The sequence below is a fragment of the Ceratocystis lukuohia genome (assembly GCF_044167205.1).
Source record: "Ceratocystis lukuohia strain C4212 chromosome Unknown Supercontig2_pilon, whole genome shotgun sequence".
In the NCBI taxonomy this organism is placed as follows: Eukaryota; Fungi; Ascomycota; class Sordariomycetes; order Microascales; family Ceratocystidaceae; genus Ceratocystis; species Ceratocystis lukuohia.
Genome location: NW_027263521.1, coordinates 3,857,048 through 3,880,108, shown reverse-complemented (window position 1 = coordinate 3,880,108; position 23,061 = coordinate 3,857,048). Strand labels below are relative to the sequence as shown.

Below are 23,061 nucleotides of genomic sequence, written 5' to 3'. Positions count from 1 at the left end.
TGTAGGGAGTGGAGGGGGTACATCGGTAATTGTGTGTCATTTTATTGTTTTGAGACTCTGAAATCTTTCGTACATATACATAGCATTTTTGGATACCCTCTATAGAGTCTTCTGCAGCGGCAGGATGCTAACTGAGGTTGGTGTTGCAGTGAGGTAATCTTCTCTCGAGCGTTTTAGTTTTGGCACGAGCAGAAGCTATTTTTTTGCTTCATCTAGCTAGCACATGCATTTGGTTGGCCATGATATTCTTTGACTATTAGAATCAGCGGATAACCTTAAAAAAAAAAAGTTAAGGGCTAATAATTGCCCGTGGCTTGGAGGCATCAATAAAAATATAATATTTCTAATCAATGACTTGGATCTAGATTCCTTTTTGTGCAGATGAGAGCTACTACCGCTACTGGCGCCTTTACTACGCCCTTGTCAAGACTTTTTTTGCCTCCTTTGCCATCGTTGCAACCTAGATCCACTTTGAGCTTGGAGGCGTTTAGCAGGGAACCATAAACTCCTCCCCCCCTATACTATACCGAGATTTGAGCCGCGCGGGGCTACGGGAGGGACGCTCTCCGGATAATAGCAGGCAGATCAAGGCCGAGTCTCTCTAAAGATTTTACCGCTAATGGCTGATAATAGAGTAATTAGAAGAGACTTTGTCTAACATAAGCCAACCTTACTTGACAAGCCCCTATCCTACCACTTATAGTTTGGTCCGCTTCGTAATGCGTTCGTCCGAGAAGGCGGCTGTTTTTAGTTTCTTGTAGTGGGGCCAGATGCCACTCCCAGGCTGGGTAGTTACCCCTCTATAAAAAAGGGCTAGGTCTCCCATAGCAAGGGCGAGAGAATAGGAAACTGCGCTCCTCGCTCCTGGCAGTTGCCTCATCACGATTCATCCTTTTACCATCGCTTCTTTTTATCTTGATTGATTATCCTGGCTTTATTTCGGGCCATGGATCCCCAAAACTATCGTGAGCAAGCAACCGCTGCGATAGATGATAGTAAGATTCCTGCCCTGGCTCTGTCCCCGCCCCAAAAGCAATAACCAATTGCTGTACGCTTCTTTTATTCGAGGCTTTGGCTTTCGAGACATTGAAATTGGAAATCTAATTTCTTCCACTAGTTGCTAGATATTACGAACAGCTACCTGATCTCAGAGTAATCTCCAATGTAACGCCGGGCTATCTCCGGCCTCTCTTGCCAGCCTCGGCCCCGGAGGAGCCAGAGCCCTTCTCAGACATTCAGGCCGACATCCAGTCTAAAATCATGCCGGGCCTGACCCATTGGCAATCGCCTAATTTCATGGCCTTTTTCCCTGCTTCTTCCTCCCACCCTGCCATGGTTGCTGACATGTACTGCAATGCCTTTACTGGAGCTCACTTCAATTGGATTTGTTCTCCGGCAGCCACCGAGCTCGAAACCATTGTGCTTGACTGGCTTGCCCAGGCCCTTAAATTGCCTACCTGTTACCGAAGTACTGGACCTACAGGTGGCGGTGGTGTGATTCACGGCTCTGCCTCCGAGGCTATATTGACTGTTATGGTTGCCGCACGAGAAAAGTACCTTAGCGCACATGTGCGTCACTTGCCGGATAGCACGCCTGCAGAACTGGAGGCTTTAGAAGAGGCCAGGGCGGAACTACGCGGGAAGTTGGTTGTATTAGGCAGTGCCATGACGCACAGCAGCACAAAGAAGGCAGCCAAGATACTCGGCCTGCGATATGCAAGTGTGCCAGTCAAGCGCGAGAATGGATTTGCACTTAAAGGCGACGACCTCGAGCACACGGTGTGTGAACTTCGTGGCCGCGGGCTACACCCCTTTTTCTTGACTGCAACATATGGAACCACCGATGTTTGTGCTGTTGATGACTTTGAAAGTATTGCAAAGGCACTTGGGACACTTGCACACCAGCAATCATCTGTGAGCTTGGAGACGCAACCTATTGAGGCGGCAGTTCTAGAGAATGCCACTACCGGCAGCCAGGATGACATGGCGGGAGACATCTGGGTACATGTTGATGCTGCGTATGCTGGCAGCGCGCTTATTTTACCTGAATACCAGAACAATAAAGCGTCGGGGAGCCCATCGTCGCCCGCCATCTTTGAACGCTTCCACAGCTTCAACTTCAATCCACACAAGTGGCTGTTGGTCAACTTCGATTGCTCTGCTCTGTACGTACGTCGTTCGTCGTATTTGGTTGATGCGCTATCGATGACACCCCCGTACCTGCGAAATGGATTCTCCGACGCTGGGTTGGTCACGGATTATCGTGATTGGCAGATCCCGCTAGGCCGGCGCTTCCGAGCCTTGAAGCTGTGGTTTGTCATGCGCATGTTTGGACTCCAGGGGCTTCGGGAACACTTGCGTAGTGGCATTTCTAGAGCTGAGAAGCTGGCTAAGATGCTGCGCTCAAGGCCGGACCTATTCGAAATTGTTTACGGCCCCGTGTATGCATTGGTCGTCTTCCGCCTAGCTTCTAGAAACCCGGAAAATAAGAATACCGACGAGGATGATGCGGATAGAGCAGCGAGGGGTTCTAGAATGTATGAAACAATCAACGCTGCCGGCAAAATCTATTTAACTAGTTCCATGCCTGGGGGCCAATTCGCCATTAGAGTCTCGACATCTGTTGCTTCTACCAAGGATTCACACATCCAAGATGCGTTCGATATCTTGGTTAAGGAAGCTGAATTACTGCTGTAGCGTCCCATCAGAGGCCTAAGGGAAGGGGGGGGGGGGGAGGAGACAAATAAAATAGATGAAAAAGAAATTCAATACACACATATATATATTAAGGTGGCTGGCATCATGTAGGGTCAAGCGAAGTTAGTCAAGGAAGTGAGGGGACGAGGGCCTAAAGATATCAAGAGTACAGATAGATAGATTGCTTGTTGTTCACCATATCATCAAACATGCATACATTTTGACGTCATATACTGGCACGGCGCGGAGCCATTGTCCGTCGCAATGCCTTAGAAGCGGCCTCAGTTTCTTCTTGCAATGGGAGCTTCCCTTCTTTACGCAGCTGCGCCAGGAAATCAGTGCCAAACTTGTGGCCCACATCGTAGATCTCAGTGAACTTGCCAAAATCCAGAGTACCGTAATCATCAATAGGCGGCCTCATATAGATACATCCAGGCATTGTCTTTGCTCTTTCGAGCGCATCAACGCTAGACACATAAGCCAGTCTAGCCTGGATCTCAGAAAGCGTGGGTGGGTTAGGATGGCCTGAGAGAGGATTCCAACGGTTGAGGAAAGCCCAAAGCCCAGATAGAGAATCACCATATGTTTGTGGGGTATTATCGTCAAGCGCACCGACATCAACAGCAAAGATTATGGCGGCACCAAGCGACTTCATGTGAGCAACAGTTAGGTTATCAATGTAACCACCGTCTAAAAGCATGCTGCCTTCATCGCATAGTGGTGGGAGAAGACCAGCAAGCGACATGGAAGCGCGAATATAGCGCCAGGCATACCCACTTGTGTGGATTTCCTGTCGACTTTTGCTGATATTGGTCGTATTGCAGTAGTACTCTAGCCAAAAGTCTTCAATCTGAGTTTTGCCAAAAATCTTGAAGATGCCACGGTTGAACTCGTGGCCGGTGGTGTAAGATGCAGTGGGGTAAGTAAGGTCAAAGGCAAAACGCCAAATACTGGCCATGCGGCCGGCAAACTTCTTTGCCAACCCAAACATAGGCACAACATCTGCGTGGCGCGCATAAAGTGCGCCGACAAACGATCCAATCGACGTACCTCCAATTAGGTCAACCGGAATCCCTGCCTCCTCGAGAGCACGAATAATACCGATTTGGGCGATGCCGCGTGCTCCTCCACCTCCCAGAACCAGCCCAACAGACTTCCCACATAGACGTCTGGCTAGTCGATTGAAGTCGCCTTTAGACGGCAGTTCGGGTGTGTAATACTGACCAGGCCGTATCTTACGAGATGTGTACTTCTGGATCTCAGCCTGGATGATTTGCACACGCTCCTTCAAAGCAGAACCAAGTCGTCGCGGTTGAGTCACGGGTATTGAGCTAGGACCAAGAGGCATCTGCATGTGATAATGCCCGCCATTCACCCACATTCGGTTACGTAACCATGATCGCGTCAGGCCAGGTTGGGAGAAGCGTTCGGCATGGAGAAGAATAAGAGTTTTGCGGGCTGTTGACTTCATCCCAAGCATGAAACGCTCGTACTCACCAATCTCAGGAGACCCATCAGCTAAAGCAAGCAACAGAATACTGTCGGCTTGAGTGATGCAAGTCTGAGTCCAGGGAGAGTTGACACTGGTATCTAATATTCAAATCAGGCTGAATGTTAGCGCAAATGCTTCGTCTGGGGCTGCATGCGACATGAAGGATAAAGGGGTTACAGCGATCAGGAAAAAATTAGAGTTAAGTTTTGGCCATCATAGAGTGCCTCCGTTTTTGAATTTCTCATCATTTGCTGTTGGGTGAAAAAAGGAACAAGGATATTAGAAAGCGAGAACTTTGTCTAGCCCTACTTACCCGCAACATACAGCACAAGGCTGTGTTTTTCCTCAAGATCTGCAAGATACTGCGCCAGCTTGAGCTTGCCCATACGATTGAAGGCATGCTTGCCCATATGATTAAGTATAACGTCTTGATTGAGACAGACAGCCCCGTTGGGGGGGCCAACTTGCGCAAATGCAGCCATGAGCCGGGTTGCAAAGTCCATAACGGGAATACCAGTCGTCACAGGTAAGACAGCAACAGTACGAAGGTTGTTTGTAGAAAATCCCTTTTGAAAGGCAGCGCTTGATCGAGAGTCCCCTAGGTTCAGTGTTGAGGGGTCCTCGATGAGCTTTCGCATGCGAGACGCAATGATTTTAGAAACTTTCATCATGATATTTGGATGTTCTTGAGCAAGACTGTTGAACAAAGTCCGGGGAAACTTGACTAGCTCCGTGTCCCGGATTGCATGCAAGGTTCCGGGTCTTGTCGACTCTGTCATGACTTCGATCTCACCAACACTCTCTCCTTGACCATATTCAGCTAGAACGTTGATCTGACTGTCCTTTTTCTCTTCAACTAAACGCAAGCGTCCATTGAGGACAATATAAATAGCCTCGCTCTCTTCGCCTTGGTGGAATAGAACTTGTCCAGCGTTAACCTGAACCCACTCTAGGGCAAAGTCGATATGTAGAATGAGGCGTGGCAAGATATTGGTCAGCCTCTTGGCCATGGTAAGTAGAATGATTGGAAACTTGTCGACAATTCTTTCGACTGAAGCCCGAGGTAAAAACCCGACATAAACGTCTGTCTTTGCACGTATGTCGATGAATGACCGGTAGGATGTAACTCCACCAATGTAGCCTGCAAGACATCCGGGTTTTATCAAGGCAATGCTCTTGCGGGGACGGCGTTTCGCTCTGTGGGAACGAATGCCTTCATGGCCATCTTCATCGGGTGACGAGGTAGAAGATGTGTGATAGCTTGCTGGATCAACTTCAAGAATCCCTGTTGAGGTTTCCATATTTGTAGTTCCCATGTCTAAAAACCCATCAATGACATAGTACAGCCCCGCTGTGTGCTCGCCTTCTTCTACAAGAACTGAGCCCTTAGGGAAAAAAAGGATTTCCAAGTCATCACGCATATCATCAGCTAGAGCGTGGACACTAGGAGAATGGAAGGCGCTGGTACTACCGGAAGCCATCGACTCTGTATCGCCTTCTCCAGAGCCCGATTCAAAAGGCCCCATGATACCAAAGGCATTGGTCGGAGTATGCCGGGCACGGCGGTCAAAGCTTCCCAACCCAGGTGATCCCTCGGCCGATTCTGATTCTCGGGAAGGAAGAGCAGATTGGCCTAGTCCAAGCGATTGCAGTATGCACTCTAATACAGATGCTCGGAACACATTGTCTTCGGCGACAGAATCTCTGATATCAATGGGCTTTCGAGTGCCTTGTTTTGCAAAAGGGTCAATAACTCTCCTGCCTGAATGTTCCAAAGACACTCGGGGCGATGTTCCGTATGTCCCAACCCTTTTTGGAGGGCGGACATGGTCAACTAACTCGGGCGGTTTGGAAGCACGTGGTAATGGATTTCGGGGAGGGGCGATGGTTGAGCCCGTTGAGCCTTCAACGATTTGTTTGGAAAGGGATGAAAGAACTGCATCTTTACGAAGTCCAGTGCTAGACCGCTGACGGCGGCCAAAAACAGGATTGTGTAGAGCAATAACCTTGGGGTCCTCTCCATTTTCCCGTAGATTGTCTCTTTCATCGCGAAACTTTTCCTTAAGCCTGTTTAATGCTTCACCTCGAAGCTCATTTGGGAGTTGGCACAAGGTGTATCGAATCAGACTGCTCTCTGTGCGAACTACATCATCCGTGAGGCCAAGATAGTTATAAGCGTTTGCTAAGGTAACCCGCTGAAAGCGTGACAAAATGACATGGACGATATGTGCCGTAGCTTTTGGGTATACCTTGATCAATCGCCTAAAAGCACTTGCTGGAATGATCGCCAAGGTAGTATCGACAGTAGCTCGGGCGATGATATCTGGATGAGCAGAGACTGATGTACCTCTATGCTTAAGGGGAGGCCGTGGATAACGATGGCCATTTGCGGGTTTTGAGGTAGACTGGAGATCGATGGCTGGAATATTGGGGAATGACCCAGAAGCTTCTGTTTGGGTTGGCTCTGTTGCAACTAATGGAGGAGTGCCAGGGGCCGACGCCATCTCGGCTGGGTTGTGGTCTCTAAAAGGGTGTTCGGGTGGGAAGGCATCGGGCTGCTTGCGGGTTGGTTCGTCATTGCTGGAGTAAACATTTATATCCTCAGTAAAGAGCGACATGATTGAAAATAATGAAGACATTGGTGTGCCGTTCCGAACCTCGGTCAAAAGCTGGTATTGATGAGGTGCATAGCCTGGAGAATCATAGTCGGTTGAATCGCTGTCATAGGTGGCAGGCTTTTCATATGGCGTACGAGACCCTGACTTGACGAAAATTTCAACAAGGCCATCAACAACAATGCAGAAGCCTTTTTCCTCTTCTAGATTAAAAGCTTCCCCAGCAACTAGCCGCTTTGTTTGCATGCTGCGTGTCAACTCGTGGAAGACGGAGCGTTCTAGATAGCCAAAGATTTTAATGGCGCTAAGGAACTCATCCAAATAATTGGAGATGCCACTTTTATGTCCTTCATCATGATTGTCAGGCGGGAGGTCGACATTTGGCTCTTTTCGCTGCGGCTCCGGGGGTAATCTCGAGTACATGTTGAGAAAACGGTATCGGACAACCCATGCAACAGCGCTGCATATTATAAACATTATGATGATTCTAATCCACAGTTAGTTCAGGTCACTATTAGGTAGCAAAGAAATGTATCTTACAAAGTAGTAGCGTTCATAGTGACTGTCCATGTGGACGGAAACGCGGTAAAAATGAATGTAGGAAGGGACATAGTGGTTAATCGAAGTGACCAGTACAAGACTGACGATACAAGGTGCAGAATGAAGAGAATGATTCTGCCCAGGAGCCCTAGCCATGTCGACGGTCCTTGGGCTTCAGTCAGCTCAGCAACGCCAGCCGCAGCTGTTTCCAATGAGCGTGCAATTACGTTAGCACTAGAGCTCAAAGCTTCGGACGAAGATAGAACGGAGTCCATAATGGGCGTATTTGCGAAGATTCGAAAACAAAAAGCTAAAACAAGAAAAAGTAGGGGAGAGGATAAAAATTAAGTTGATTTGATTTGAAAGAGCTCCGAGATGGGAGCAATGGAGCAAGGGCTTTCACATAATGTGAGAAGCTTCCAAGAGAGGAAGGAGAGACAGCAACGTTCCCTTAAGTCACAATGATTACCGGAACCAAAGAGAGCTGGAGCTGGGATGGGCCTAGGAAGGAAGGGGTTTGGGTAGAGATTGGGTGAGCAATAAATAAACCGAGGGAAGAAATTAGATTCCAAGAAAAATAGAGAGGCAGGACAGAAAGACTGTGTGGGTGAGTTTAAGTGGGGTGGTGCAGGTCGTGCCCAGTGTTTCACGTGAACAGTCACATGACCTAACAGCTCTTTTTCGTACTACGTTGATGACATCAGCTTATGGTTCCTAAGCAATGGTGACTGTGAAGCGTCGAGATTTTCTTTATTAGCAACCAATAACCAGTTGAATTAATCCCCAAGAAACTGCGAGTGTCACATAGAGCCAGCATATTTAATCGCCCGAAGCTCTAATTCGCGGCAATACACCAACGCTACTTGACCTAGCTTTTCTAGCGCCGTAGTACCATTGACGCCAGATACTCTACACCGCTCCAGCTCCCTGCTCTTCCCTCCTGAACAAGGCATCAGCCAGAAAACCCGTCGCATTCATCCAAAATGCCGTTTGGACAACTTGTAATTGGTAGTCCTGGTGCAGGCAAAAGCACATACTGTGATGGAAGTGGGTTTGCCCTTGTTAATGTGCCGTTCAGATCTCTGAGTGTGCTTATACTACTAGACTAATATGACTAACAAGTATGCAAACATACAGTGTTTCAGTTTCTGGGTGCTATTGGGCGTTCATGTTCTGTCGTTAATTTGGACCCCGCCAACGAAAATACTAACTATCCACGTGCGATCGACATCCGCGACCTTGTTAAGCTTGAGGAGATCATGAAGGATGACAAGCTAGGCCCCAATGGAGCTATGCTATATGCTTTAGAGGAACTTGAGCACAACTTTGACTGGCTTGAGGAAAGTTTGAATGCTCTTGATCAAGACTATGTCCTATTCGACTGCCCTGGACAAGTCGAATTGTACACCCACCACAACTCATTACGAAACATTATTCTCAAGCTACAAGCGCTTGGATACAGGGTAAGCTGCTAAAGTACAAATCATTACTTATGATCTAATTGCATCGACTAACAAAGCCTAGTTGGTGGTGGTTCATTTATCCGATTCATTCTGCTTGACCCAGCCATCTCTCTACATTTCAAATTTACTGCTTTCTCTAAGAGCCATGATCCAGATGGACATGCCCCACATCAACGTTTTAACCAAGATCGACAAGGTCTCCTCATATGACCCATTACCGCTAAATCTCGACTACTACACTGATGTTGATGACCTTTCCTATCTTACACCACACCTCGAGAACGAGTCACCAATTATGGGCAACGGAAGATTTGCCAGATTAAATGAGGCTGTGGCCAACCTCATCCAAAACTATAGTCTCGTTCGCTACGAGGTTCTAGCAGTAGAAAACAAGAAAAGCATGATGCATCTCTTACGTGTCATTGATAGAGCAGGCGGGTACGTCTTCGGGGGTGCTGAGGGTGCAAACGACACAGTTTGGCAGGTAGCAATGCGCAACGAAAGCTCTATGGGGGATGACGTCGATATCCAAGAGCGTTGGATAGACAGCAAAGAAGAATGGGACAAAATGGAACAAGAGCAGTGGGAAGATCAACAGAGGATTGCAGAGAAAATGGCAGTAGCAGAGGGAGGTCTCGACACAGACATGACGGATCCGAATATGACGGACCCCGATTTTGGCGACATGAAGCTCCCATCAAACATTGGAGTCAAGGTTGTACGAAAAACGTAAACAAGCGTCAGAATACGCAAGCCTTGTGGGGAAAATAGCTCGGCATAAAAATTCGGCATGGAAAGAGAACCTTGTGCGGGAAGCCTGGCTTGGTCATTCATCGCCACAATCCGATGACCCATCTATGTCCATGATATTCTCACCACTATCAAATGTGGCATAGAAAGTTTCGTTTCTTGTTTTATTAGCAGCAACTTCCTTCGCAGCGAGAATGAACCGTCTAGCTCGCCGAATAGCCTCCTCTTCTGCTTTGCGTATAGTTCCACTAATATGAACAACACGGAACACACAGGATGTTGAACTTCCGGGGATATGATTCATCATTGTAAGCGCAGCCCAGACAAGACGATAGTACTTGCGAGACGCCTTCAAGATGAAGGTAGCCGTAGCGCAAGAAAGATATTTCACTGCATTTCACGAAGTCAGAATTAACGCAATATAACAGGGCGAGTGAATAAAAAGCTGTGATATACACGTATCATTAGCTATAACTTGCCTGAAAGGCCAGAATCGGCAGCACCAAGGCCATAGTGACCAAAAAGCAACGACACCTCGGCGCGAATTGCCTTCAACAATAAACGCGGATTGAGGTTTTCTGTAATGGGTCGATGGAGACTAACGTAATCCGGTACATCCGGGGAAGTAGGTTTTGATGAAGAGGGTGGGCTAATGACATTGACCAGAATGTACCTCTCTTTGATTCTGACCATGATGCTAGTGAGTGAAGTGGATGTGTTGGTTGAGTATTTAGAGGCGAATATTCAGGTGATTTGTTGGTAGTATTGTTCATCGATAGAAATTACTTATAATTTAATGTGGGGCCGCGATTAGACACAATATAGGGTTCTCTAGGGTTATATGATGACTGTCATGATGACTTTATATCTCGATGTGCAGAGTTTTAAACATAATCATTACAACACATCATGAGATTAACAGCGGACATTGCCAAAATTTCTAACATTTCCAGCCTTGCGAAATCTGCAACTTTGAATAACGCACACGATGCCAGGCAACGTGCTTAGAGTTGCGATTCTGGTTGTTTCAACTACTGCAGCCAAGGATCCCTCAACCGACCAATGCCAGGCTACACTTACGGACCTTTTTAAAAGTCGCCCAGGTCAATGGGAAGTAGTAGACAAAAAGATTGTCCCTGACGGAATAAAGGACATTCAAAAACAGGTTACCATATGGACAGACCACGAGAATGACCCTCCAATCAACCTTATTATAACTACAGGAGGTACTGGGTTTTCCGTTGGTGATATCACACCCGAGGTAGGTAGCTCTATTACAGCAAAAATAGTAGCCGTCCAAGAATTTATATCTAATGATATGTATATAGGCTATTTCTCCGCTACTAGAAAAGAAAGCACCTGGCCTTGTTCATGCGATGTTGGCATCTTCATTACAAGTGACTCCATGTAAGCTTAAGCCATTTACACCTACCATTCAGTCCAAAGATTCTCTAACATTCAATTTCAAGTTGCTATGATGTCTCGTCCAGTAGCGGGTGTGCGCGATAGGACTGTTATTGTGACCCTTCCTGGCTCACCTAAGGGTGCCAAGGAAAACTTGGAGGCTCTTATCAACACTCTGCCTCACGCCTGCATGCAAACTTCTAGGATGGGCGCACGAGAGCTTCATGGAGCCAAATCCAATGCCACTTCTGAAAGTGGTGAATCAATAGATAAAGGGCAAATCAATACTCCTCGTGATCAAAGCGGCGGCCACGGGCAGTCACACTGCCATCATCATGGAGGCGGTTATGCCCAGGGTCATGGTCAGCTTGTACGCCATACAAAGTCTATTGGTGTTTCTGCTGCCTCTAATGACCCATCTTTGGGTCCATCTCGGCGCTACCGTGAATCTCCATATCCCATGCTTTCCGTTGAAGAGGCGCTTTTGGTCATAGGAAAGCAAATGCCGCCCCCCGAAGTCGTCCAATCATTACTTGATGGTAAAATCGCAGGCAGCGTTCTGGCGCAGGATATTTTGGCAAATGAAAACATCCCAGCCTTTCGTGCAAGCATTGTGGATGGTTATGCTGTAGTTGTGCCTCCGGATGGAAACATGAAAGGTGTTTTTCCTGTGACGGCGATATCACATGCTTCTGCCAGCGAGGAGAATCACGAACTAAAGGAAGGGCAAATTGCCCGCATTACAACCGGAGCACCACTTCCCAAAGGAGCAACATCGGTGATCATGGTTGAAGACACGATTCTAAAAAGCACTACTGCCGACGGCAAAGAAGAAAAAGAAGTTGAAATCCTCGCAGATGGCGTAAAACCCAACGAGAACATCCGCGAGATTGGAAGCGATATTGCCAAGGGTACAATTGTGCTCAAAAAAGGCGAAAAGATTTCGGGAATCGGTGGTGAAATTGGCCTTCTTGCTGCTGTCGGTGCAACTCAGGTCCAAACCTACCATCGCCCCACCGTCGCTGTCTTCTCTAGTGGCAATGAAATAGTTTCGATTGAAGATAAAACCAATTTGCTGCTTGGCCAGGTGCGCGATACAAACCGCCCAACTCTGCTATCAGCAATCCAAAACTTTGGATTTGAGGCTGTAGACTGCGGTATTGCCCAAGACGTTACCGGGAGCCTGGAAAACAAATTAAGAGAGTGTATGCGCTGTGCTGATGTGGTTGTGACAACAGGCGGTGCCTCTATGGGTGAATTGGACTTGATGAAACCGACCATCGAGCGAGTCATGGGCGGCACTATTCACTTCGGTCGAGTGAATATGAAGCCTGGAAAGCCAACGACCTTTGCAACGGTCCCGTTCAAGGACAATAATGGCAACCGAAAGACAAAGGCCATATTCTCACTTCCCGGAAACCCGGCTTCTGCATTAGTCACTTTTCACTTATTTGTCTTACCGGCTTTGCAACAGATGGCCGGAGAACGCTTGCCCGGCTTGCCCAAAGCTGTGGTGACGTTAAAGCATGATATTATCCTTGACCGAAGCCGCCCTGAGTATCATCGCGCGGTTGTATCAGCAACCCGAGAAGGAACTCTTAATGCATATAGTACAGGTGGTCAGAGAAGCTCCAAAGTAGGAAGCTTACGCTCAGCAAATGCCCTCCTCTGCATGCCTAGTGGGCTGGAGCCAGCCAAAGCCGGAACCAAGGTGGAAGCCCTCCTGATGGGACCATTAAACGGGCTGTGACCATGGATTAGGACGCTAGTGCTTTGGCTTTAACATTTGGAGTAGATGAAGAAGCTTTAAATAAAATACGATCATAGCTGTAGTTGACATGAAAAAAAAAACAAGACAACGGTATGGTTCTTGCAGGTCTATTCATAACACAAGCAAGTTACTTGTTTAGATCTGATTATACCAACCTATTCTACCCATAACAAAAGCAGAGAAATATAACGCCAAGTCAGATATCGCCAACAACAGCTCGAAGAATTCTAGGTTAGAAAGAAAGATGAGGGCGGTATTAAGGAACAATTGAATCGGCACACCATCAGGAATGGTACGAATTGCTGTGCCTAAGAGCATAATACAGGACTACAAGACACCGTGAATAGCCCTCAGTTACAATAATGACGCCAAGAGCTTTGACGGCAGTTATAGGGAACGAGCACAGCTGCTACAGAGGATGAAGATGTATATAGGCTGACGGAGAAGCCCGAGTCAAAGTCAACAATCAGTTGGCTCCAAAGTTCGGGGCCTTGCCTGAAACCAGTAGCCCAATAATGAGACCAAACAGTCCCAGGACGGAGCTGAAGATTTCAATAACAAGAATTTTGACGAATCTAGATTGATTGATTTGTTAGTATTACCATGATCGCCATATACTTCAGGCCAGTCCCAAAATATTACGTACAGCGTAGGATCAGCAGCATCGGCAAGAGCAGCACCACTGCCGTTAATACCAACAGAGACACCGCACACGAGGTTGCAAAAACCAACAGTCAAGCCAGACCAGAACAGAGCATAACCAGTGAAGTAGCTGTTTCCGGAAAAGGCCTCGGCGCCATCGACCTTGTTTATCTTGGAAGAGAATACGATGGCCATAATAACACCGTAAATGGCGACGACCTCGCAGAAGATAATAGATATTAGGTTCTTGGTCCGAATACGTGGCGCCTTGACGCCGGCACCGAGAATTGTCGAGCCGGTCAGGAAAATTCCCCTACATGGCAGAACAGATTGTTAGTATAGGAGATTTGGATATTGGGCTTCCACATTCATTGCAAGGTTGTTTGGCTGTAGATGCAGTTCACGGTAGGCAACACTCGGACCATGAATAGCCGAAAGCGAAAACGAGAAATGTATAACAACGGGGAGCAGCGCAAGGTTGGTCACTTGTGAAAGTAAAAAAGTCTTCAGTTGTGTGGAGGGATAGACATGACGGGACGGATTTACGCACCAAGCAGCTCCAACCACCGACAAGCCAATACAAAGGCCAATGCCCATACTAGCCCAGGCGATGGGCGATACGGATTCGAGGAACTCGCCGACATTGAAATGCTCGCCGCTACCAGTAAACAGCATCACTGTAAGGAAGAAAAATATGTCAGTTCAGTTTTGCGATCCAGTATGCGCGCATTAACATCGCGGTAGCAAAGGGGAACTGTAGGCAAGCCAAAGCCGCCATCATATCATCGCTCCCACAACTGTTGGCGATTCCCAGTTCTACTGTTAAAAGAGAAACAATCGCTGTCGTGGACTCTCAACTTACGGGCGCCGGCAATCGTAACTATGGAGGTAAAGGCCCCCAGGCCGTAGGTAAGTAGACTCATGGTGTATGCTCAGATTGTTGTGAAGGAAAGTGAGGAGGAAGGAGAGAAAGAAGAGAAAAAAGCTCGTCAAGAAGTAGCAAAACAAGGTCAAATTATTCTGCTGTTGTATGGCCCGTGGGAAGATGGCAGAGGCACAAATTAAAGAACTCAAAATGCGTAGCTTCGCGTCAAAAGAAAGTGTTGCTGAGGCTCAGCATCAGGCGACCTCGAAGCAGCACTGCAACTGCCCAAGCACTGCCATAGTTATAGTGCTTTAAACGCTAAGACAACCACCTTTGACGCCCCTACAAAGCTTTGGTCTCCGCCACACCTCAGTAAGGCCAAAGCGCCACAATATACTCCACAATAAAGTGTGCAGTATAGCTGTACAGCCACAACTCTATGGGTTGAGGCTCTCTGTCCTTGTTTCATGAACCGTCGTCCTTCTAAACTATAAATACCGCGCCTCAGCTAACCATCATCATCTGCCTTTCTATCGCATCACGTCTATTGCAATCAATTAGTTCCCTCATCGCTCTAATACATTTGGTAGCTGACAAGATATTACTGAGCCTTATAACCGCAATTTCTATAGCACCTTCTGAAAACATTCTCTGAAGAGGCCATCCGCTGCAGCACCCTGGCAACAATCACCCAGCATGGCTCAGTCTAACCAGCAATCTTTCTACGAGCTGTACCGTCGCAGCAGGTACATCTCTCCTCAGTCGCGTGTGTCATGTGCCCTCTTTATTAAGTGATGTTGTTATTTTTCTTGAAGCCCATCGTGGATAGAAGAAACGCTCTTCCAATTTCCCTGTCTGTCTAATATGCAGTGAGGCGCAACCTCATGGCCGGCCACCTTGCTGTACATAATCTTTCAATCATTACTAAGAGGACAACTCTACTAACGCGTCTTCTTTCTGGGTGGTTGATAGCATTGGTATGGCCTTGACCGATACTCTCGATGATCTTATTAGCGAACAGCGCATTGATCCCCAGCTTGCTATTCGCGTCCTTGCCTGCTTCGACCAAGCCATCACCGAGGCGCTTCAAAAAAGCGTCAAGTCCCGGTTGTCTTTCAAGGTAAATTGGGGCCCTTTATATATCCTCCTTTCTACTCTAGCTTCCCCGGCAGTGCTGTGTGTCCCGACGAATACTAACCAACGGATACCTGGTTGGGTGGTCCATTTCTATGATTAGGGCAGCTTAGACACCTACCGCTTCTGTGACGAAGTGTGGACATTTCTTATTAAGAATGTAACGTTCAAAATGGACGGCAACTCACCACCTGTTACAGCAGAGAAAGTGAAGATTGTTAGCTGCAATTCCAAAAAATCCGAGGGCCAATAGCCGGTCCGCCCGATTGACTTTACAGATTGGTGGTTTGTGTCCTTGCAACAGACACTCATCAGATCTGACTATCGCCATTATACCTCTACGGCATACACAGTACTCAACTCATCCGCCTTTCACGCGTTCATGCCATATTTGAACGTTTTTCTGGAATCTACAGGAGAGTCAAAGAGCCATCCATACTTGGCATAAGAGACTCACCATCGGCAAAATATTCACTGGATAGATATATGCTGCTCGTTTGTGTTCTCGACGGTAGACATTAGCGTCTTCATTTTGCACGAGCAGCCATGTACAAACATTCATGTTCTGTCTTGCAAAACCTCCACAATATCGGCGGTCGATGTTGGCCAGGTTAGCCCTTTTATTTGTTCTTATTTGTTTTTCTGTGTTTATATGAACCCAGCCAAATCTGTTGCTTTCTTTGCAACACAATTTATTAATAAACCTATTTTGATTTTTTTTTCGACAAATATTCTGTTTCAACCGTCTTGTGACACTTGCTGTGCTAGGGTTAGTTATATATTTTAACCCAGAAATAACAGCTACGAAGCTCCTGAATTTCTTCCCACGCTGCCGTCTTTTCTTCCATTTTTGGACAATGTTTGTTGTCAAACAATTGACCTTCCTTGTTGCTTTTTCTTTCTTTCCTTTCGAATAATGTCCCGCCAACGACGATCTCCGATCATACTCGACAGCCCGAACCAAAATATGGCTTCTTCTGGATCCGAGCCTCTATTGTCTGAGCTATCCGGGGATCCGACACGTCCAAAGCAAATACAGAAGAAAGTCCAACAAAAATGGATTTTCCTTGCAGTCATGAGCGGGCTGACTGCGGCCACAAATGGCTTGTTTGCAAAGCTGTAAGTGGCATTAATGTAAAGGCTCGGTTTCAAGGCCTCCCCTAACTACTATGCGGCCTGAACATAGCTAACATTGAACGTGTGATATAGATCGACTACTGAGAGCACGGGGAATATCGCTGCTGGCCTTGCTGAATTCCTTGGTTTGGGCGAACATGTGAGGCCATTTGAGGCGGCTATGCGTTTAGTAAGTATTTCTATACCAGCTCCTAAAGGCTTCGAGGGTATAGGATATTGCCGCTGACTATCACTAGTCGTTCTTCGTGCTGAACTTAGTTTGTAATGGCATTATGTGGGCATTGTTCACTCGTGCGTTGGCTACTGGCAATTCTACAACACAAGTATCCATGGTCAACACATCCGCAAACTTTATGGCTACGGCAGTAATGGGCTGGGCCATTTTCTCTGAGTCTCTCCCTCCATTGTGGTTTGTTGGTGCATCACTGCTGGTTATCGGCAACGTGATTATAGGAAATAAGGATGAGGGAAACATCGACGAGAATCCGAAAGCCGGTGATGATGGCGACGACGCAACATCGCTACAGTCTCTGCGGGATCGGGAGATCGATACTGAGCGGTATCACGATGATGAAGACATTCCCCAACTCAGCCCTGCGGTTACCTCTCATAGCTGAGCTATATTAAGTGTAGTATTCATTTTGTTTTTGAACGCCTATATCAACAAAGCAACTATCATCTGACTGATAATTCTATTTCATCCTCACCTTCCTCCTGTAGTGTGCTCGGCATCATGGAGTCTCTTTGGCTAAATGCCATGTGGTCGTTCATAGCCCGCAGGTGAATCCTTCCACCAGACACGGAGAATACGCGGTCGGCCACCCAACCGGATACCCTTTGAATTAATAGCCAAAGCTTTTCTTGGGCGTCTTCAAAGGCGTCACGCACACCAATCTCTGTGCCTTCGACCTTGTGCTGGAACTTTAGGCAATCCTTGACCGTTACTAGACCTACAAGCTTGCCCTGGAATTCAACAAGAATGACGCGAGGCCCAATTTTGCAGAACAAATCGATGACAGTCTCTAGGGGGAGGTTTGGATTAGCTGTGATAGGCGCAGAATCGACGTAGCGACCAAAGTCTATGAGAGCATCGGCTGGCGAAGCATCTGGGTTATCCTCTCTCAAAAATTGAGCAGCAGCATGTGGGGGGATGAAGTTACATGGTGTAGAAGGAGCGACGGGGCGATTCCTGCGGATACGGTCAACAGCGTAACGCAACTCAGTATGGCCAATGTACCCGTAGAGAATACGATTTTTTTCACTCTCCACGACCGGAAAGCCTTGGTATTTATCAGACGAAAGGAGTTTCTCGACGTCTTTTAGCTCCAAGCCAGTCATGGGGATAGTGACGACAGCAGTGCGCATCACACGGGACACTGGGACCCCAAAGTTGTGTTCTTCCTTGCTATCCAAGAACGGGAACCCACTAAACGGAATGACTCGGTCCGCGATACCGCCCTTCCCGCCAAGAAGTGTAGTAACCAGCTTGCTCATGCCTACTACAATCATGGTGGGGAGAATGTAGTCTACAGCACCAGTAAGCTCGAACATGATAACTACTACAGACACTGTTAGATGCATGATGCCACTCAGTGCTGCAGCGGCCCCTAGTAGAGCATATGTCCCCGGTGTGATGCAGGGCTCCTCAGGCTTGCACGAACTAAAGAACATGCTCTCAGGCGATGACTCGTGCAGAGCTTGCACAATAATGCCAACAGCTCGTCCAAATGAGGCACCAATAGCCATGGAGGGCACGAAAATGCCAGCAGGGACTTTGCAGCCATAGGAAATAACTACAAGACCGAAGCGCAGCGTAGTTGCAAGTAGAAGAGAGGTGATATTCCAAAAGCGCTTTTCTTTTTCGCAGAGCCCGTGGTAATCTTCTGCGCCCTCACATTCTAGAAAGAGAATTTCCATGCTCTTGGCCATTTCGATTCTCAAGAATGCGTTTGGATAGCAAAGTACAGCTGTAATGGCTGCTAAAACTACAGCTTCAAGAATGGGATATGAGGAGAGTCTCTTCTTTCGAAATGCCTGGTACTTTAGGTTTAAGTAGATCATGCACTCGCCATAAAGGCCGCCTAGAATTCCGAGCAGGATGTAAAACAGGATCTCGAAAAAGTGCCATGACCTATCATATTGCACTTGGAAAAGGACAAGTTGCCCTGTACGGAATGGATTCATGGCGGAAAGGGTAGCAACAGCGACGAGGGCACAAAAGTAGCTGCGCCATAGTGTGCGAAGAGGGAAGTATGTTGACATCTCTTCCAGAGAGAACAAAACTCCACCAATTGGACTACCAAAAGCTACGGCTACGCCGGCAGCGGCACCCGCACAAAGAACTTCACGGGTTTTGGATGCGTTTTGTTTGTATTTGCCGAACATGCGAGAAATAACGTTGCTTGTGCACACAGCATAATGTACACTGGGGCCTTCTTTCCCAACAGATAGACCCGAAGCAATGGTGATTGGAAGAGCAACCGACTTAATGAAGAGGGTCCAGAAGCCGAGGAAACCTTTCATCACGAAGCCAGCTATAATGCACTTGATTTCGGAGATTCCAGACCCTGCGGCATATGGTGCATATGCTTGGACAAGGCTGGCAGATGCTAAAGCAAAGGACACCTGAAACAGTTAGATACACAGCAGATCTGAAGCTAGAGGTGCAGAGCTCGGCGACTTACAGCCATGAAGGTGTATATAAGATAGTTAATTAGCGCAAACCCGGACCAATTCTCCCAAGCATCGCAGCCTGCGGGTTGAAATATTAGAAACTTGATACCTGCGCTTCCCTTGGTACCTTTCATCATACTCACCGTTATCTTCGCCCCAACAGCAGAACTCTTCGTTTAGGTAAAAGGCTGTTTTACAATGGCCAATCTTGATATCCGAAAGCCATTCTGAGACAATATTAATAATGGCTGCAATCATGCCAATTGCCATGCCAATAAGCGTTACCACCATCCAGGCTTGGCCGGCTTCATAAGATTCGTATAGGCGATACTTCCAGCCAACCTTGCCATTGTTGTTTCGCCAGCCGCTGAGCTGTTGTTTTCGTAATTGTCGTCTGGCGTGCTCACGAACAGCATCTTGTACCCAGTCTACAAAGCATTGTTAGAGACCAGGTATTAGTCATATTATCTCGCAAGCTGCGGAGTGGTTCTAGGTGCCGTCATACCGATGGTAGTAAAGTCCTGAGGCGGAAAAGACTATTAGCTACTGTAGTCAGGCTGGGAATAGCGAGGAATGGGTAGGACTCACCTCATAGCGCTTGATTTCGGCAATCTCCTCCTCGATTTGCTGCTCGCCAGCCTCGTTTCTTAGACCATACTCAATATTGTAGTCAGCCCCCACGGAAGATGCGGTTGAGCGTGTTCGTGTTCGCACGTGGGCAGACCGTTGTTGAACTGGAGGTAAGGAAGTGCCTGAGTTCATGGTTGAAGCTATAACTGTAGCTATATGCGTTCCCGAGGCTTAAAATGTTATGATTGGCCGTGGGCGAAATCTCATCATCTGAGCTGTGGGACGGAGCGTGAAGCGAAGCGAAGATCGTTATCCTATCGAAGCATGTGGAGTTGTCAAATTGGCGGTCGCGGGTTTGACAGTGGAATGAGGTCAGCCTTGATAAGTTGTATGGATGGCTTGGGGTGTTGGGGTGGCAGGCGTTGATGCGCTACGATAAGGAAGTTGTGACTCGAGCAATTGATGGTGGTGTTGGTGAAAATGTGTTCTTGAAGTGACGTCGTTCAAGTAAAGCTAGATGTGTAGGAACTAGTTACTTACTACAAGCGGTTTATAGGTCTTTACAGAGGCTTTGGCTGCTTGTTACAGTGGAGCCTATGTATCAAGGGACTCTAAAACCCTGGCTCTGGGTGCTGCTTGATTCTCATAGTGGGGCCATTAGCTAAACACGTTCCTAAGGAGACAACCGCGACTTCAGTATCAAGTTCAAGCTTGGTTTCTTGCTACATTTCCGCACGCACATTTGCTCAAATTATTATATCATGGTTGACATCAAGACGATCTCGAAGAGGAAGCCCACTGGCCAGACTCAGCTTCCCTGTAAGTTTCCTGCTATCACAGCTCTTTATTGCGGCCTCATTTACTGACTGTATGAATGCAAGTGACCCGCGTAAAGAAGATTATCGCTGTAGACCCTGACATCACCACATGCTCTAACAATGCTGCTTTCTTAATAACACTTGCTGCTGTAAGTTCCTCTAGATCTTTTTTAGTCTCAAGTCGTGGATTTAGTTAACCGCCATATAGGAGCTTTTTGTTCAACACCTTGCAACCGAATCTCATACTGCAACGAAGCTAGACCGTAAGCCTCGCCGCAACATTCAGTACAAAGATGTTGGTACGTATCGAAAGCATCTCGTCATTTCATGTTGCAACATTTGCCATATCGTAGGCTAGCCAATTTCTAACGTCTACATAGCAACCGCCGTCGCACACAATGACCATTTTGAGTTCCTTGAAGATATCGTACCCAAGACACAACCGCTCCGGAAAATCAAGGAGCAGGCTGCTGCTACGCGAGCAGGCATTAATGGCGACAAGAAGGTTGATGAAGTGCCAACTAACCGAAGTCAGAAACAACTAATTAACGGCTCAGGCATGTTAGGCTTAACTGGACTCAAGCCGGGCCATGATGCGCTAGAAGACGATGTTGAGATGGACGGATAAGCCGTTGCTGGTTCTTGCTTTCAAAGGCTGCAAATATATACGTGATTTCATGTCCTGGAGTTGTCAAGCGGGTATGCCATTGACGGCAACGTCTCAGCCTGTTTCTTTACAGCCGTAAAATTACTTTAAAGTGCGACGTCATCATCCTTGAGCTGAAATATTACTTGTCTAGACAGACACTGTCCTATCTATTGTATGATGGCTCGACCATCTAAAACTGTATGAAGATTTCAACATATAATTTTTTGCAAGAGTCCGTCCTGCACACGCAAACGCCAGTCCAAACATTCCCAGATCAATCGTGATTCGAGCGGCCCTCTACAAGTATCTGCGAGGGTGGGAAGATTAAAAAATAGAAGCAAAGAATATGAACGAAACATGATAAAAGCATATGGTAACGCAATGTCGAAAGCTGCTAACACCGGAGATTCCCGTAGTGTTTAACCGGCCATGACATCGTCTTCCTCTAGGTGGAACCCCGGAGGCAGTCTTCCCTCGTTCAGAATCTTCTCGAGCCGGATAATCTCTTGAAGGGTGGTAGCGTTCTTGATCATATCCTGTAGACGTAGTTTCTCCTTGTCCGTGAGCTTCATGCGCGTCAGTTTTGACGTTTGCGAGGTATCTTCGCTTGACGCTGAAGGGGCTGTAGACCGGTTGCCGAGTATCTAATTATGGGTTGTTAGCATAAATGTGCACAACTAGTTTTAGAAGATGCTGGAAAATGTAAACGTACCTCTGTCGTTAGTGCTGTTGGCTCATCCTCCGTTCCAAATAACTCGACAGCGCGGTCTCTTTCCGCTTGCTTAACCTTTTGGTAGTCTAAGAACCGCACTGACGGGCATTTCCACACGACCCAGTAGCGGTAATGCTCATGCTTAGTTATGGGATTGTCGACCAAAACCAGATGAGTTAAGAGCTTCAGCCCACCCAGAGGCTCAATATCAGCTAGCTGCTGGAGATTATTGGATGCAAGTACCAGGCTTCTCAAGCTAGGAATGGAGTTTGCAACGGTGGGTTGAATTGAGGAGATACGGTTCCGCGCAAGTAGAAGTGTGGTGAGACGAGGAGAAAGAGGAAAATTTCCCAGTGTCTGGATATCATTATCGGTAAAGTCTATCGAGTCATGGGGCTATAGGAATAGCAGGTCAGCTAAAGAGAGCTTATACCAAGAGCTAGGATGGAAAACAACTTACGCCTGCTACACCGATGTTCTCAATGTTGGGTATTCTGTGTCCTGTTATATTCCAAGGAAAATCTGCTATCAATGCTGATCCATGACATAATCAAGCGGTGTTGTAGCATCTGTTCTTTCCAAACATACCTCGTAGATCCAGCTCACGCTCCTTGAGAGGGTTGAGATAGGACAAAGATGACTTAATGAGGTCAGGAGTTAATCTCATGGTGAAGGATTTCAGCAATGCCAGACTTTGGGGAGTCCAAAAGCAAGACAGCGACTGAAGCACAGCTAGGATGTGCTTTAGGGGTACGTTTCGTGAAAAATTGGTTGTTAATAGCTCGTGGTGGTTTACATATACTAAGGCGGCAAGCAAGGCTGAAGATTTGATCCAAAAATTTGAGACCAACAGCAGCGAGGCCAGACTGACTAGGTTGGCTCCTAGCAGGGGACAAAAAAGAAGTGGGCCTTATTTTCGCGGGGCACCTTGTCAAAGCTTTGGAGGTACTAAGTGCATCGAACCCTGCTTAGCCGAAGATTAGCCGTATAGCTTTATAGGTTAGACCAACGACAGCGTCATCTATTTTATTCTACGTCTATAGCTGTTATTGTTTCTGCAGATAACTGTCTTTGATTTTCTTTTGGTCGCTTTTATTTTTGCTCCGGAATAAGCGTTCTAAACACTAAG

The 23,061-nt window shown here is 47.1% G+C and overlaps 9 protein-coding genes across 9 annotated transcripts; 5 read left to right on the top strand and 4 right to left on the bottom strand.

The window, feature by feature from the left end:
- Positions 1–946: 946 nt before the first annotated feature.
- On the top strand, positions 947–2,697 carry HOO65_020960 (Aromatic-L-amino-acid decarboxylase; the record flags this gene model as incomplete). The annotated part of the gene is made up of 2 exons (XM_071006650.1): positions 947–995; positions 1,118–2,697. The coding sequence occupies 2 exons, from the start codon at positions 947–949 to the stop codon at positions 2,695–2,697; spliced, it is 1,629 nt and encodes a 542-aa protein (XP_070861598.1).
- A 226-nt stretch (positions 2,698–2,923) lies between these two features.
- On the bottom strand, positions 2,924–7,619 carry HOO65_020959 (Lysophospholipase NTE1; the record flags this gene model as incomplete). Its single annotated transcript, XM_071006275.1, has 3 exons — positions 2,924–4,287; positions 4,503–7,291; positions 7,345–7,619. 3 exons carry the CDS (start codon positions 7,617–7,619, stop codon positions 2,924–2,926), a joined length of 4,428 nt encoding a protein of 1,475 aa, XP_070861597.1.
- A 708-nt stretch (positions 7,620–8,327) lies between these two features.
- HOO65_020958 (GPN-loop GTPase 2) lies at positions 8,328–9,540 on the top strand (the record flags this gene model as incomplete). The annotated part of the gene is made up of 3 exons (XM_071006847.1): positions 8,328–8,391; positions 8,467–8,807; positions 8,869–9,540. 3 exons carry the CDS (start codon positions 8,328–8,330, stop codon positions 9,538–9,540), a joined length of 1,077 nt encoding a protein of 358 aa, XP_070861596.1.
- A 1,005-nt stretch (positions 9,541–10,545) lies between these two features.
- On the top strand, positions 10,546–12,711 carry HOO65_020957 (Gephyrin; the record flags this gene model as incomplete). Its single annotated transcript, XM_071006544.1, has 3 exons — positions 10,546–10,818; positions 10,886–10,964; positions 11,027–12,711. The coding sequence occupies 3 exons, from the start codon at positions 10,546–10,548 to the stop codon at positions 12,709–12,711; spliced, it is 2,037 nt and encodes a 678-aa protein (XP_070861595.1).
- Positions 12,712–13,198: 487 nt separating this feature from the next.
- On the bottom strand, positions 13,199–14,297 carry HOO65_020956 (vacuolar ATP synthase 20 kDa proteolipid subunit; the record flags this gene model as incomplete). The annotated part of the gene is made up of 4 exons (XM_071006891.1): positions 13,199–13,307; positions 13,379–13,687; positions 13,925–14,051; positions 14,237–14,297. The coding sequence occupies 4 exons, from the start codon at positions 14,295–14,297 to the stop codon at positions 13,199–13,201; spliced, it is 606 nt and encodes a 201-aa protein (XP_070861594.1).
- A 2,043-nt stretch (positions 14,298–16,340) lies between these two features.
- Positions 16,341–17,127, top strand: HOO65_020955 (uncharacterized protein; the record flags this gene model as incomplete). The annotated part of the gene is made up of 3 exons (XM_071007019.1): positions 16,341–16,492; positions 16,583–16,679; positions 16,747–17,127. 3 exons carry the CDS (start codon positions 16,341–16,343, stop codon positions 17,125–17,127), a joined length of 630 nt encoding a protein of 209 aa, XP_070861593.1.
- A 58-nt stretch (positions 17,128–17,185) lies between these two features.
- On the bottom strand, positions 17,186–19,945 carry HOO65_020954 (voltage-gated chloride channel; the record flags this gene model as incomplete). Its single annotated transcript, XM_071006440.1, has 5 exons — positions 17,186–19,135; positions 19,195–19,262; positions 19,327–19,611; positions 19,689–19,719; positions 19,772–19,945. The coding sequence occupies 5 exons, from the start codon at positions 19,943–19,945 to the stop codon at positions 17,186–17,188; spliced, it is 2,508 nt and encodes an 835-aa protein (XP_070861592.1).
- Positions 19,946–20,514: 569 nt separating this feature from the next.
- On the top strand, positions 20,515–21,199 carry HOO65_020953 (putative transcription factor C16C4.22; the record flags this gene model as incomplete). Its single annotated transcript, XM_071007045.1, has 4 exons — positions 20,515–20,572; positions 20,635–20,720; positions 20,780–20,870; positions 20,952–21,199. The coding sequence occupies 4 exons, from the start codon at positions 20,515–20,517 to the stop codon at positions 21,197–21,199; spliced, it is 483 nt and encodes a 160-aa protein (XP_070861591.1).
- A 440-nt stretch (positions 21,200–21,639) lies between these two features.
- Positions 21,640–22,599, bottom strand: HOO65_020952 (U2 small nuclear ribonucleoprotein A'; the record flags this gene model as incomplete). Its single annotated transcript, XM_071006957.1, has 4 exons — positions 21,640–21,864; positions 21,933–22,328; positions 22,393–22,433; positions 22,521–22,599. The coding sequence occupies 4 exons, from the start codon at positions 22,597–22,599 to the stop codon at positions 21,640–21,642; spliced, it is 741 nt and encodes a 246-aa protein (XP_070861590.1).
- Between the last annotated feature and the right edge of the window lie 462 nt (positions 22,600–23,061).